Source organism: Carcharhinus amblyrhynchos, unplaced genomic scaffold (genome assembly GCF_965287045.1).
Source record: "Carcharhinus amblyrhynchos unplaced genomic scaffold, sCarAmb.v2.hapA scaffold_717, whole genome shotgun sequence".
Taxonomy (NCBI): domain Eukaryota; kingdom Metazoa; phylum Chordata; class Chondrichthyes; order Carcharhiniformes; family Carcharhinidae; genus Carcharhinus; species Carcharhinus amblyrhynchos.
This window is the reverse complement of record NW_027650457.1, coordinates 42,748-56,455: the sequence shown is the minus strand read 5'-3', so window position 1 is coordinate 56,455 and position 13,708 is coordinate 42,748. Positions and strand designations below refer to the sequence as shown.

The 13,708-nt window shown below is 50.0% G+C and overlaps 1 protein-coding gene across 2 annotated transcripts in view; it reads right to left on the bottom strand.

Moving 5' to 3' along the window:
• Positions 1-396: 396 nt before the first annotated feature.
• Positions 397-13,708, bottom strand: part of LOC145339877 (kunitz-type serine protease inhibitor 6-like) — a 38,896-nt gene continuing 25,584 nt past the window's right edge. The window contains exons 4-10 of one of the 2 annotated variants that reach the window (XM_080184413.1): positions 12,989-13,114; positions 10,073-10,129; positions 7,375-7,593; positions 6,762-6,932; positions 6,073-6,291; positions 4,931-4,996; positions 397-2,932 (exon numbers count right to left, since the gene is read on the bottom strand). In XM_080184413.1, the coding sequence (XP_080040539.1) occupies positions 2,769-2,932; positions 4,931-4,996; positions 6,073-6,291; positions 6,762-6,932; positions 7,375-7,593; positions 10,073-10,129; positions 12,989-13,114 (1,022 nt within the window). In that variant the 3' untranslated portion in view covers positions 397-2,768. The remainder of the gene's footprint in view (positions 2,933-4,930; positions 4,997-6,072; positions 6,292-6,761; positions 6,933-7,374; positions 7,594-10,072; positions 10,130-12,988; positions 13,115-13,708) is intronic. The other variant, XM_080184414.1, reaches the window with a different exon arrangement.

Genomic DNA, 13,708 nt, shown 5'->3' with positions numbered 1-13,708 from the left:
TTTTATAGTTTATTGATTAGTGTCACAAGTAGGCTTACATTAACACTGCAATGAAGTTGCTCACACTCAGGCACCTGTTCGGGTTACACTGAGGGAGGCCAGTGCACCCTAACCAGCAGGTCTTTTGGAGGAAACCGGAGCACCCGGGAGGAAACCCACGCAGACACGGGGAGAATGTGCAAACTCCACACAGACAGACAGTGACCCAACCATCGATCCTGGGTCCCTGGAGCTGTGACCAGCAATGCTAACCACTGTGCGAAAGGTTATCTGGGGATTTGGGGTGGGTTAACGTGGAGTTGAGGTTACATCAGATCAGCCATGGTCTTATTGAAAAGGGGGAAAGCAGGTTTGAGTAGCTTGCCGGATTTTCAAAAGACAAAATAAAATCAGCAATAGATCTAAAGAGATTTTATTAAAAATATGTCACACATTACAGAAAAAAAAACAGATTCCCGATCACCTACACATTTAAGAGTTTATTTGGGAAAATCGGAAAGTCACACAGACACCGCTAAAAGAATTCCACGCTCGCCTTCTCTCCCGATCATTCCATCAGAGCAGATAAATCAAAAATAGAATTTCTTTAACAATTGATTCGCAGGATTAGGTACACCAAGATACACAAACATTTTAAACGTATAAAGTTCAAAAATCTTTAGAAGATTAATATTAAAATAAAAAGAGACAGTGTGCAAATCTTAACGGGAGGATTAGGGACTGGGACAGCCACACAAACTACTACAGGTTGATGAATCAAATTTCACTTTTTGGACATGCTGTGCTCTTGAGAACAGAAACCATGTTTGGGCCGGGGTGGGGAGGAAAAAGGAGGAGGAGGAGGAGAAGGAGGGGGAGAAGTTGGAACAGTAAAAAAGGGAAGAGGGGAGAGAGAGAATGAACGAAAGAGGGAGAGGAAATTATGTGACAGCAACTGAAGATTTTGCACGCAAAAGTTCACATCCCGAATGCCAAAACTCCAGTAGTCCAGCCAGCGCTGAGAGCAGGCTTCAGGAATTTCCTCGTGGGAACAAGCAATGATGGTTCCACCATTGGAGGTTCCCCTTAGGGGGTGGCATCTACAAAAGACAAAGACTTTGGCAAACCGCCCACACCCCCCCCCTCCAAAAAAAAACTTCACACAAAACCTCACGCCAAAATAGGCCAAGGAAATGTACCAGATCCAGGGTCAAAAAGATTGTAGAGATTGGGAGGTGGTCACCATTGGGTTGGCGTGGTGTTGGGGTGAGCTCCCCATCACTGGGGAAGCGAGACGACAGAGAGAGACAAACCTCTCTGAAGCTCAGGTTGGACTACAAACAGATATAAACACAAGCGTCAACTCATTGACACCTAGAAATATACAAGCGAGGAACAAAATCTACACCAATAAAGTGTCTGGGATTGTTAAAAAAGGTTTATGTGGAGTATGAAAGTAAAATGGACAGAGCCTCAGAGACTCTCTCCCCTAGAGTAGTGCTGCCTGGTGCTGATTTAATCCAAAGGTTATCACATCTCAGACGAGGTTAGAGAAAGTGGGGCCCCTTGTGAATAACCTCAGCACATACCTACACCCCTCAGTATCACCGAATACTACGGACAAGATGCAAACCAAAATATTCCACTCGTACACTTGTGAACGGCAAGTAATGAACTCCAATAGGACTGAGAAACATTCTGTGTAGGCCTCAAACTTGTGGAATGGAAGTCAATCGTCCTTGTAGAGGGACCACATCAACTTTCAAAAAAAAACAGAAAAGGAAGATAAAATTTTGCTTTGAGCATCTGACCCACACTTTGTATCCATCCCTTCAGCTCCAGTCAAAGCGAGCGTTTTGATTACTCACTTTCAGGTCAGGTTAGCTCCTACTAGGCCTTAATCCTGCCCCAGGCTCTCCCCAGGCAGCGAGCGAGTAGAAAGTTGCCCCAGGTTCTGACGTCAAGACAATTTCACCTTCTTCCCACTCTCAGCGAGAGATCAATAAGATGGAAAGTCATGGGAGGGGTCACAGCCAGAGACCTGGCACAAACCACACATTCTCCGATAATATCATTTCTATAAGATCATTTCTACACCGAAACCTCCAAAGTCTGGAAGTGTGGTGGGGGTCTCGGTATCTCAACACATTGTAGAGGACTTGGTCCAAATGTGGGAGGGATCATCTCAGCTGTCATAACTGGGAATCAAATTAATTGTAGCAATTTAACCTGAACGCATTCTCACGCGGGAGACCGATTCCATAATTAACGAGCTTCAATTAACGAGCAAACTAAGCTCTCCCCAGAGCTGGTGAACAATAAGCAAATTCTCGTGCACCTTCTGTCAAAACTAAAAAATTTCCATCGAATTGGAAGATTTTGACCTCGTTACCAACGCAAAACCAAATTTAATAAAGGATTGGGAGGGCCATGTGTAAATTCAAGCCCAAACTATTAGCCCCTCGGGTTAGGGGGTAATTTCACACAACCCCAATCCAGGACAGGGGCAAATTCCAGGATATCTCTCACTCTCTGAGGGAGTTCCAACCTTCTTCCTCAAGCCAACTAGTTATTGCAAGGAACCAGCAGCTCAGAACATCAGAGTCCACCCTTCATCAGCACAGATTAAACTAAAAAAGGTCCAAATGGAAATGGGGAAGGGTTTATGAATCAAAGAGAGAAAAAGGTTCTCTTGTGATGAGGCTGAGGACTAGATGTTGGATTAAATTGTATAATGTATTTTTTTGGGGGGGGAGGAGGGGGCACACACACATTGGCAGCGGGAGATTTTACAGGTTCTGCACAGTGTTGATTAGGTTCTCCTTATCTTCTCCACGAGGGGCGCGTTGATAGGAGACAATGTGGTCAGTCTTGGTCAGACGCACAATGAAGTAGATGACCCCCATCAACAGGATGAGGATACAGATCGACAGGAGCACCACCATCAAGATTGCTAATAAAAACAGGAAGAATTCAGATTCAGGACAATCATTGAACCCATTTAAGACACATTGTTAGCATTCACACCAAGTCTCATTATTCGACCAAGAAAACAGGCTCTCCTTTCCCCACAGGAGGGTGGGGGCTGTTTGGAACGACCTGTTAGAAACATTAATAGAAATGGGTACAATCTTGTCTTTAGACAGTTATATGGGTAAGATGGTTTATAGAGAGACATGGGCCAAATGCGGGCGATTGGGACTAGCTTAGTGGGCAGCATGGACAAGTCAGGCCGAAGGGACCGTTTCCATACTATAAACCTCTGTGACTAACTATAGACTCTCTACAAAGCAGAAGGAGGCCATTATAAGAAATAGGAGCAGGAGTAGGCCATCTAGCCCTTCGAGCCTGCCCCGCCATTCAATAAGATCATGGCTGATCTGAAGTGGATCAGTTCCGCTTTCCCGCTTTCTCCCCATAACCCTTAATTCGAAGGGTGTTCCCTCGTACATCTCCTTTAAATCTTGCCCCTCGAACCTTAAACCTGTGCCCCCCCTAGTAATTGACTCTTCCACCCTGGGAAAAAGCTTCTGACTATCCACTCTGTCCGTGCCTCTCAATCTTGTAGATTTCTATCAGGTCTCCCCCGTCAACCTCCAGTGAGAACAAACCAAGTTTCTCCAACCTCTCCTCATAGCTAATGCCCTCCATACCAGGCAACATCCTGGTAAATCTTTTCTGTACCCTCTCCAAAGCCTCCACATCCTTCTGGTAGTGTGGTGACCAGAATTGAACACTATATTCCAAGTGCGGCCTCACTAAGGTTCTATAAAGCTGCAACATGACTTGCCAATTTTTAAACTCAATACCCTAGCCGATGAAGGCAAGCGTGCCGTATGCCTTCTTGACTACCTTCTCCACCTGCCACTTTCAGTGACCTGTGTACCTGTACACCCAGATCCCTCTGCCTATCAATACTTTTGATGGTTCTGTCATTTGCTGTATATTTCCTATCTGTATTAGACCTTCCAAAATGCATTACCTCACATTTGTCCGGATTAAACTCCATCTGCCATCTCTCCGGCCAAGTCTCCAGCTGATCTATATCCTCTGATGATCCTCATCGCTATCCACAAATCCACCAACCTTTGTGTCGTCCGCAAATTTACTAATCAAACCAGTTACATTTTCCTCCAGATCATTTATATATATTACAAACAGCAAAGATCCCAGCTCTGATCCCTGAGGAACACCACTTCTCACAGCCCTCCATTCAGAAACACCCCCTTCCACTGCTACCCTCTGTCTTTGTACTCTATGAACAGTATGCTTTGTCTGTATGGCATGCAAGAAAATACTTTTCACTGTATCCCAATACATGTGAAAATAAATGAAATCTAACTTGCACCATTGGGCACGGTGGCACAGTGGGTTAGCACTGCTGCCTCACAGCGCCAGGGACCAGGGTTCAATTCCCGGCTTGGGTCACTGTGTGGAGTTTACACATTCTCCCCGTGTCTGCGTGGGTTTCCTCCGGGTGCTCTGATTTCCTCCCACACCCCAAAGATGTGCGGGTAAGGTGGATTGGCAGTGCTAAATTGCCCCTTTATAGTGTCAGGGTGACTAGCTAGGGTAAATGCATGGGGTTACGGGGATAGGGCCAGGGTGGGATTGTTGTCGATGGGCTAACTGGCCTCTTTCTGCGCTGTAGGGATTCTATGATCTTCCAGAGTGTGGGAGGGAACCCACGCAGACACGGGGAGAATGTGCAAACTCCACACAGCCAGGTGACCCAAGCTGGGAAGCGAACCCGAGTCCCCGGCGCTGTGAGGCAGCCGTGCTAACCACTGTGCGCCCGTAATAACGTCAGGGAATCCTGCCTCCCCCACAAGTGGGACACGAGGAGAAGTCTAAATTGAGAGAGTGACCGTCCATTCCAACCCCAGCTGTTTATTGTAAATGCAAGTATGAAAGTAGATGTCTGTCTGAGAGTGCTCACGATATCTCTTACCAGAAGCGTGGTGCCGAATTCCAACATGGTGTTCGGTTTTGCCATTGTTGCCTGGTTTCCAGCTCCCTATAAAAGATAATTAAAACCGAGAGTTTATGATGGCTTTGGACCGCAAACCTTGGGTCACGCTGGGACATCGGAAAACTCAACTTCCGCCCAAACCTCTCCCAGGATATTCCGATCCGAGGCCGTACACCAGCTCGTTGGGTGGTGTCTGGACTCGAGGGGATTAGGATCTGGAGACCCACCCCAGTGTCCACACATTCCCAAAGTTAAATGAAGGATGGACTTCAGGAAGCCGAGTGGAGAACACGTCCCTGTCTACATCAAATGGCGAAGCGGAAATGCTTGAGAACTTCAAGTTTCGAGCTGTCCAGCTCACCAACAACCTGTCCTGGTTGTCCCCCCTCCCCATGCTGACACTATAGTTAAGAAAGTCCCACCAACGCCTCTACTTTCTCACACTAAGGAAATTTGGCATGTCCGCTACGACTCACACCAACTTCTATAGATGCACCATAGAAAGCATTCTTTCTGGTTGTATCACAGCTCGGTCTGGGCTCCCGGTCTGCCCAAGACCGCAAGGAACTACAAAAGGTCGTGAATGTAGCCCAATCCATCACTCAAACCAGCCTCCCATCCACTGACTCTGTCTACACTTCCCGCTGCCTCGGCAAAGCAGCCAGGATAATCAAGGACCCCACGCACCCCGGACATTCTCTCTTCCATCTTCTCCTGTCAGGAAAAAGATACAAAAGTCTGAGGTCACGTACCGACCGACTCAAGAACAGCTTCTTCCCTGCTGCTGTCAGACTTTTGAATGGACCTACCTCGCACTAAGTTGATCTTTCTCTACATCCTAACTATGACTGTAACACTACATTCTGCACCCTCTCCTTTCCTGTATTCAATGAGCTTTGTCTCTATAGCACGCAAGAAACGATACTTTTCACTGTATCCCAATATATAGAGTCATTGAGGTTTCCAGCGTGGAAACAGGCCCTTCGGCCCAACTTGTCCATGCTGCCCTTTTAAGGCCACTAAGCTGGTCCCAGTTGCCTGCGTTTGGCCCGTATCCCTCTAAACCCACGTAATACGTAAAAAAACAAAATCAATCAAATCATCTCGAGGAAGTTACGAACCAGACTTGCCGACGCACATGGCCAGACACTCGGCCTCAGTCTCGTAGTTGTTTTTGTTGCCACCACACCCTCCGTAAGTGAACCGTTGGCAGCGCTGGCTATCCAGGTCGTAATACCAGCGGGGGAAAGCAGCTCGACATTTCCCGGTCACAACAGGAGCGTAGCAATACTCATCACCGCCAGCACTGCCCCGCAGTCTGTGGGGTTCTGGAATGACCTCTGGAAGAGAACAAGCGACCACTTTACCCTGACAAACACTGCATTCGTATATCGCCTTCCATTACGAAAGCGTCTCCAGGAGCTCCACTGGAGTGTTAATCACTCGGTGAGCCACATTTTGGGGGGGGGGCAGAAAAGGGAAGAGAGCTCCAAACCTGAGAGCGCTGCCAGGCTTGGCTGACGATAGACAGGGGCTGGGTGTGATAGGCCTCTTAAAACTCTGACAAATGTAGGTGGGGTGGGCTGGGGGGAGGACGGCAATGGGAGACAGACATTTGGGCAGGGGTGGTCCCCTGCTCGCGGGGCGGGAGACGGGAAGCAGAGCAGGAGGAGAGAACTGGAGCCCGGCTAGGGGGACGAGGGTTACTGCAGTCGACAAGCTCGAGACGTGAGCGATATTACAGTCAGGTGCGGTGCGTGGTCTCGATGACGCGAGTGGACACACAATGCCCGGGGGGGGTCACACTCACCCTTGTGTCCAGCGCACGTGGCCATACACTGGTCTTCAGTCTCGTAGTTATTCTGGTTGCCCTTGCAGCCTCCGTATGTGAACTTCTTGCAGCTTTGGGTCTGGGTGTCGAAATACCAGCGAGGGAAAGCTGCCCGGCACTTGCCGACTTCCTTCGGCGCGTTACACTGCTCTGCAAAACCACAGCATTCAACATCATTCAACACAAAAAAGAACCCTTCGCGACGTGTCCCATCGGGTGACACGCTTCTCCCAGCAATAAGAAGCTAGGAGAAGGTTTTTCCAGCTGCCTTCTTACATTTTTATCACTCAGAGTCCTTACAGTGCAGTAGGAGGCCATTCGGCCCATTACGTCTGCACCAACTCCCCGACACAGCATCTTAGTTAGGGCCCATCTCCGTAAACATTTCCCACGACCAATCCCCCTAAACTAAACATCGTGGGACACTAAGGTTAGCTCACAGAAACCCGACAGGCCCTTCGGCCCAACTTGTCCATGCTGCCCTTTTAAGGCCACTAAGCTGGTCCCAGTTGCCCGCGTTTGGCCCGTATCCCTCTAAACCCACGTAATACGTAAAAAAACAAAATCAAATCATCTCGAGGAAGTTACGAACCAGACTTGCCGACGCACATGGCCAGACACTCGGCCTCAGTCACGTAGTTGTTCTTGTTGCCACCACACCCTCCGTAAGTGAACCGTTGGCAGCGCTGGCTGTTCCAGTCGTAATACCAGCGGGGGAAAGCAGCCCGACATCTCCCGGTCACAGCAGGAGCGTAGCAATACTCATCACCGCCAGCATCGCCCCGCAGTCTGTGGGGTTCTGGAATGACCTCTGGAAGAGAACAAGTGACCACTTTACCCTGACAAACACTGCATTCGTATATCGCCTTCCATTACGAAAGCGTCTCCAGGAGCTCCACTGGAGTGTTAATCACTCAGTGAGCCACATTTGGGGGGGTGGGGGGGAAATAAAGGGAAGAGAGCTCCAAACCTGAGAGCGCTGCCAGGCTTGGCTGACGATAGACAGGGGCTGGGTGTGACAGGCCTCTTAAAACTCTGACAAATGTAGGTGGGGTGGGCTGGGGGGAGGATGGCAATGGGAGACAGACATTTGGGCAGGGGTGGTCCCTGCTCGCAGGGCGGGAGACGGGAAGCAGAGCAGGAGAGAACTGGAGCCCGGCTAGGGGGACGAGGGTTACTGCAGTCGACAAGCTCGAGACGTGAGCGATATTACAGTCAGGTGCGGTGCGTGGTCTCGATGACGCGAGTGGACACACAATGCCCGGGGGGAGGGGGGTCACACTCACCCTTGTGTCCAGCGCACGTGGCCATACACTGGTCTTCAGTCTCGTAGTTATTCTGGTTGCCCTTGCAGCCTCCGTATGTGAACTTCTTGCAGCTTTGGGTCTGGGTGTCGAAATACCAGCGAGGGAAAGCTACCCGGCACTTGCCGACTTCCTTCGGCTGCGTGGCAAAAAACTGCAGCAGGCGACGGTGCAGAGGGACCTCGGGGTCCTTGTGCATGAGTCGCAAAAACCCAGCCTGCAGGTGGTCAGGAAGGCGAATGGGATGCTGGCCTTCATAGCGAGGGGGATTGAATATAAAAGTAGGGAGGTCTTGCTGCAGCTGTATAGGGCACTGGTGAGGCCGCAGCTGGAGTACTGTGTGCAGTTTTGGGCGCCGTACTTACGCAAGGATATTTTGGCCTTGGAGGGAGTGCAGAGGAGGTTCACTAGGCTGATAGCGGAGTTGAGGGGGTTGAGCTATGAGGAGAGGCTGAATAAACTAGGCTTGTACTCGTTAGAGTTTAGAAGAATGAGGGGAGATCTCATTGAGACGTATAAGATGTTGAATGGGATGGATAGGATAGAGGTGGAGAGACTCTTCCCGCTCAGAAAGGATAGTAGGACTAGGGGGCACAGCCTCAAGATAAAGGGGGGGCGGTTTAGAGCGGAGTTGAGGAGGAACTTCTTCACTCAAAGGGTGGTGAATCTCTGGAATTCTCTGCCCGTTGAAGTGGTGGAGGCTGCCTCGCTAAATATTTTTAAGACGCGGGTTGATGGGTTTTTGATAAGAGAGGGGATTAAGGGTTATGGGGAGAGGGCGGGAATGTGGAACTGAGCCACGACAGATCAGCCATGATCTTACTGAATGGCGGGGCAGGCTCGAGGGGCTAGATGGCCTACTCCTGCTCCTATTTCTTATGTTCTTATGCAAAACCATGGCATTCAACATCATTCAACACAAAAAAGACACTTCGCGACGTGTCCCATCAGGTGACACGCTTCTCCCAGCAATAAGAAGCTAGGAGAAGGTTTTTCCAGCTGCCTTCTTACATTTTTATCACTCAGAGTCCTTACAGTGCAGTAGGAGGCCATTCGGCCCATTACATCTGCACCAACTCTCCGACACAGCATCTTAGTTAGGGCCCATCTCCGTAAACATTTCCCACAACCAATCCCCCTAATCTAAACATCGTGGGACACTAAGGTTAGCTCACAGAATCATAGAAACCCGACAGTGCAGAAAGAGGCCCTTCGGCCCATCGAGTCTGCACTGAACACAATCCCACCCAGGCCCTACCCCCATATCCCTACATATTATACCCACTAATCCCCTCTAACCTAAACATCTCGGAACACTAAGGGGCAATTTTAGCACAGCCAATCAACCTAACCCGCACATCTTTGGGCTGTGGGAGGAAACCGCAGCACCCGGAAGAAACCCACGCAGACACGGGGAGAATGTGCAGACTCCACACAGACAGTGACCCAAGCCGGGAATCAAACCCGGGTCCCTGGCGCTATGGGGCAATAGTGCTAACCACTGTTCTAAAAACTTTACCCCTTATCCTCTATGACCCCCTAGTTCTGGATTCACCCCCACAATCAGGAACATTCTTTCTGAATCCACCCTGTTGTTAGAATTTAGAAGTTTCTCCGAATAACTCGACCGTTGGACCGTGCCAATCCAGGAGAGATAGTGAGGCTGCCAACACTCTGTTGGGAAGAGTGTGGATGTGTCCAAGATGCTCGGTCAGTGTTTACGAGGATTAACTCAAAACTTCACAAGCTTAGCCCCTTCCGAAAGGGCTCTCCGTCACTAAGGATGGAGTTCTCGGCAGGGTCTCGGGAACGACTCTAATCGCTCTGGGATCCAAAACACACAAACTCGCATCCGGAACATCGGCCAAGCTGGAGGAGGAGATTCTGGGAAACAAACTCTCAGCAGTGCCCTCACACCACCCCCCCCCCCCCCCCCGTGTTAAAATTAATCATTGACTCCGCAGCGAGACCCTTACAAACACTTACCATTGCCCTGGGGACTGGATTCTTGATGTCCAGTCAGTCTAGCGTAACCAGCATACACTGGAATGTAGAGAACAAGAACAAAGTCAAACACATTCCCTCCAAACATTCCTCCAGCCCGCACAATCCCGACATTCGGCCCATCGAGCCTGTGCCCCACCACAATCCCACCCCCGCCCCCATCCCCAGAACCCCATGCATTTACCCTAACTAATCCCCCTGACACTAAAGGGAAAATTTAGCATGGCCAATCCACCTAACCCTCACATCTCTGGAGGAAACCCATGCAGACACGGGGAGAGTGTGCACAGACGGTGACCCGCATCGAACCCGGGTCCCTGGCGCTAACCACTGCGCCCTTACAACTTTCTCTCACCCGCTCGCTCCCTCTGCCCCATCTCTCCACATTCGAGAGTGACCCCCCACTCCCCTGCCTGAGGGTATCTGTTACATTCACGGAACATGCCAGCATTTTACACCCATCCCCAATTGCCCCCACGTGTCTGGCTCAGCCATTTCAGAGGGCAGTTGAGCGCCAACCGCATTGCTGTGGCTCTGGAGTCACGTGTAGGCCAGACCGGGGTAAGGACGGCAGATTTCCGTCCCTGAAGGGACGACAGTGACCCAGATGGGCTTGTCTGACAATGGTCATTCTTAACTCCAGATTTTTTTATTTAATTCACATTTTACCATCTGCGGTGGTGGGATTTGAACCTGGGTCTTTGGATTGTTAGTCCAGGGACAATACTACTACGCCAGTCTTGATTGGAGTGTGGCACGAAGGCTGGATATGGCCTGTAAAAGCCCCTTGACCTCTGACCCCTTGACCCCCGACCTAAAGCCCCAGGTCAAACAATGGCAGATTCTTCTTGGAGCTGCTCCTCCAATCACAGGCCAATTCCCAACAGCTTTTGCTCCTGATAGGCAGACAAGGGAGCCTATCAGCAGCTAACGAGGCTGGCTCACCACGGGTTCATTACTTACTCGCCGTTAATTGGTTGCTATGACGGTGCTCTATGCTTGCTCAGCGATTCTCTCTCATCCCTAGACATAGAACAGTACAGGCCCTTCGGCCCTCAACATTGTGCTATGTCCAAACCCAAGATCCAAGCTATCCCACTCCCTATCATTCTGGAGTGCTCCATGTGCCTATCCAATAACTGCTTGAAAGTTCCTAAAGTGTCCGACTCCACTATCACAGCAGGCAGTGCATTCCACACCCCAACCACTCTGAGTAAAGAATCTACCTTGGACATCCCTCCTATGTCCCCCACCTTATAGTTATGCCTCTAGTAACGGCTACATCCACCTGACGAAATAGTTTCTGCATGTCCACTCTATCAATCCCCCTCATCATCTTATAAACCTCTATTAAGTCACCTCTCATCCTCCTCCGCTCTAAAAAGCCCCAGCTCCCTCAACCTTTCCTCAGAAGACCTACCCTCCAAACCAGGCAGCATCCTGGTAAATCTCCTCTGCACTCTCTCCAATACTTCCACATCCTTCTTGTAGTGAGGTGACCAGAACTGAACACAATATTCCAAATGTGGTCTCACCAAGGTCCTGTACAGTTGCAGCATAACCCCACGGCTCTTAAACTCAAACCCCCTGTTAATAAACGCTAACACGCTATAAGCCTTCTTCACGGCTCTATCCACTTGAGTGGCAACCTTCAGAGATCTGTAGATATGAACCCTATTCTACCCCTGGAACTCCTGACGTTCAGTTTCGTTTTTGTTCCAAACCCAACCTTTCTGGAACTTGCCCTTCCTGTTAGAAAAATTCACCAAAAGCAGCCCAGAGCGAGAAGGTTAGAGACAAGCTCTAATTCTCACACACACACAGTACAGGTAAATGTATTTCATGTGTATATTTACTGAAGCATCTACATTTACTGAAGGGTGGCATGGTAGCACAGTGGGTTAGCACTGCTGTTTCACAGCTCCAGGGTCCTGGGTTCGATTCCCGGCTCGGGTCACTGTCTGTGTGGAGTTTGCACATTCTCCTCGTGTCTGCGTGGGTTTCCTCCGGGTGCTCCGGTTTCCTCCCACAGTCCAAAGATGTGCGGGTTAGGTTGACTGGCCATGCTAAAATTGCCCCTTAGTGTCCTGGGATGTGTAGGTTAGAGGGTAAATGTGTAGGGATATGGGGGTAGGGCCTGGGTGGGATTGTGGACGGTGCAGACTCGATGGGCCGAAGGGCCTCTTTCTGCACTGTAGGGTTCTATGTTTTATGTAGGGTTCTATGTTCAAACCTGGACCGCACCCAGTCTGGACCTCCACCACCACCTCCTCCCCCCCCACCCCCGGCCAACAAGACATTAACCCCTCCATCCTCCCCCCCAGACATTAACCGCCTTCCCCCCCCCCTCAAGATATTAATGCCTCCCCCCCCCACCCTCAACTGCCTCCTCCCCTTCCCCTATTATTTGAGGTGTAGATAGGGTGGATTCTCGGAGGCTATTTCCCAGGGCTGAAATGGTCGCTATGAGAGGACACAGGTTTAAAGGTGCTGGGGAGCAGGTACAGGGGAGATGTTAGGGGTAAGTTTTTCACTCAGAGGGTGGTGGAATGGGCTGCTGGCAACAGTGGTGGAGATGGATTCAATAGGGTCTTTTAAGAGACATTTAGATAAGTACATAGAACTTTGTAAGATAGAGGGTTATAGGTGAGCCTAGTGATCTCTAAGGTAGGAATATGTTCAGCACAACTTTGTGGGCCGAAGGGCCTGTTATTGTGCTGTAGTTTTTCTATCCCCCCCACTCCCACCTTCCTCTTCCCCCCCCAGCCCCCCTCCTCTCCCCCCCCTCCGTCCCACCCAACGCTAACCTGCCTTCACCAATCTCTTCTGGAACAGGAGTGTGAGGAACTAATATGGATTTCCCACAAACCGCACCCAGTCTGACTCTCAGTCCCTTACCGGCGTTACAATAAATCTCATCGCTCTTGTCAAAACATCGGCTGGTCCCGTCGCACAGAAGGTTACGGGAGACGCAGCAGCCGTCCCTGCACTGGAACTCGCTCGCTGAGCACGGCCTTGAGCAATCTGTCCAGACAGAAATGGGGCGAGTGAACGAGGGAACAACGTCCAGCTCGCTGCCATCCTAGTGACCGACTCAACTCAATAAGGCTAATATTAACCTGCGCCAAAAGTGTGTGTCTAACAGTGAACGGTGGCACAGTGGGTTAGCACCGCTGCCTCAGTGCCAGGGTCCCAGGTTCGATTCCCGGCTTAGGTCACTGTCTGTGTGGAGTCTGCACATTCTCCTCATGTCTGCATGGGTTTCCTCCCACAGTCCAAAAACGTGCTGGTTAGGGTGGATTGGCCGTGCTAAACATGGGGGTTACAGGGATAGTGCGAGGGTTAGATCTGAGTAAATGTTTATTTATTTAGTGTCACAAGTAAGGCTTACATTAACACTGCAATGAAGTCAGTGAAAATCCCCTAGTTGCCACACTCCTGTTCGGGTACACTGATGGAGAATTTAGCACGGCCAATGCACCTTAAGCAGTACGTCTTTTGAACTGTGGAAGGAAACCCAAGCAGACATGGGGAGAACATGCAGACTATGCACAGACGGATATACAGCACAGTGCTTAGCATGGCTGCCTCACAGCACCAGGGGACCAGGTTCAATTC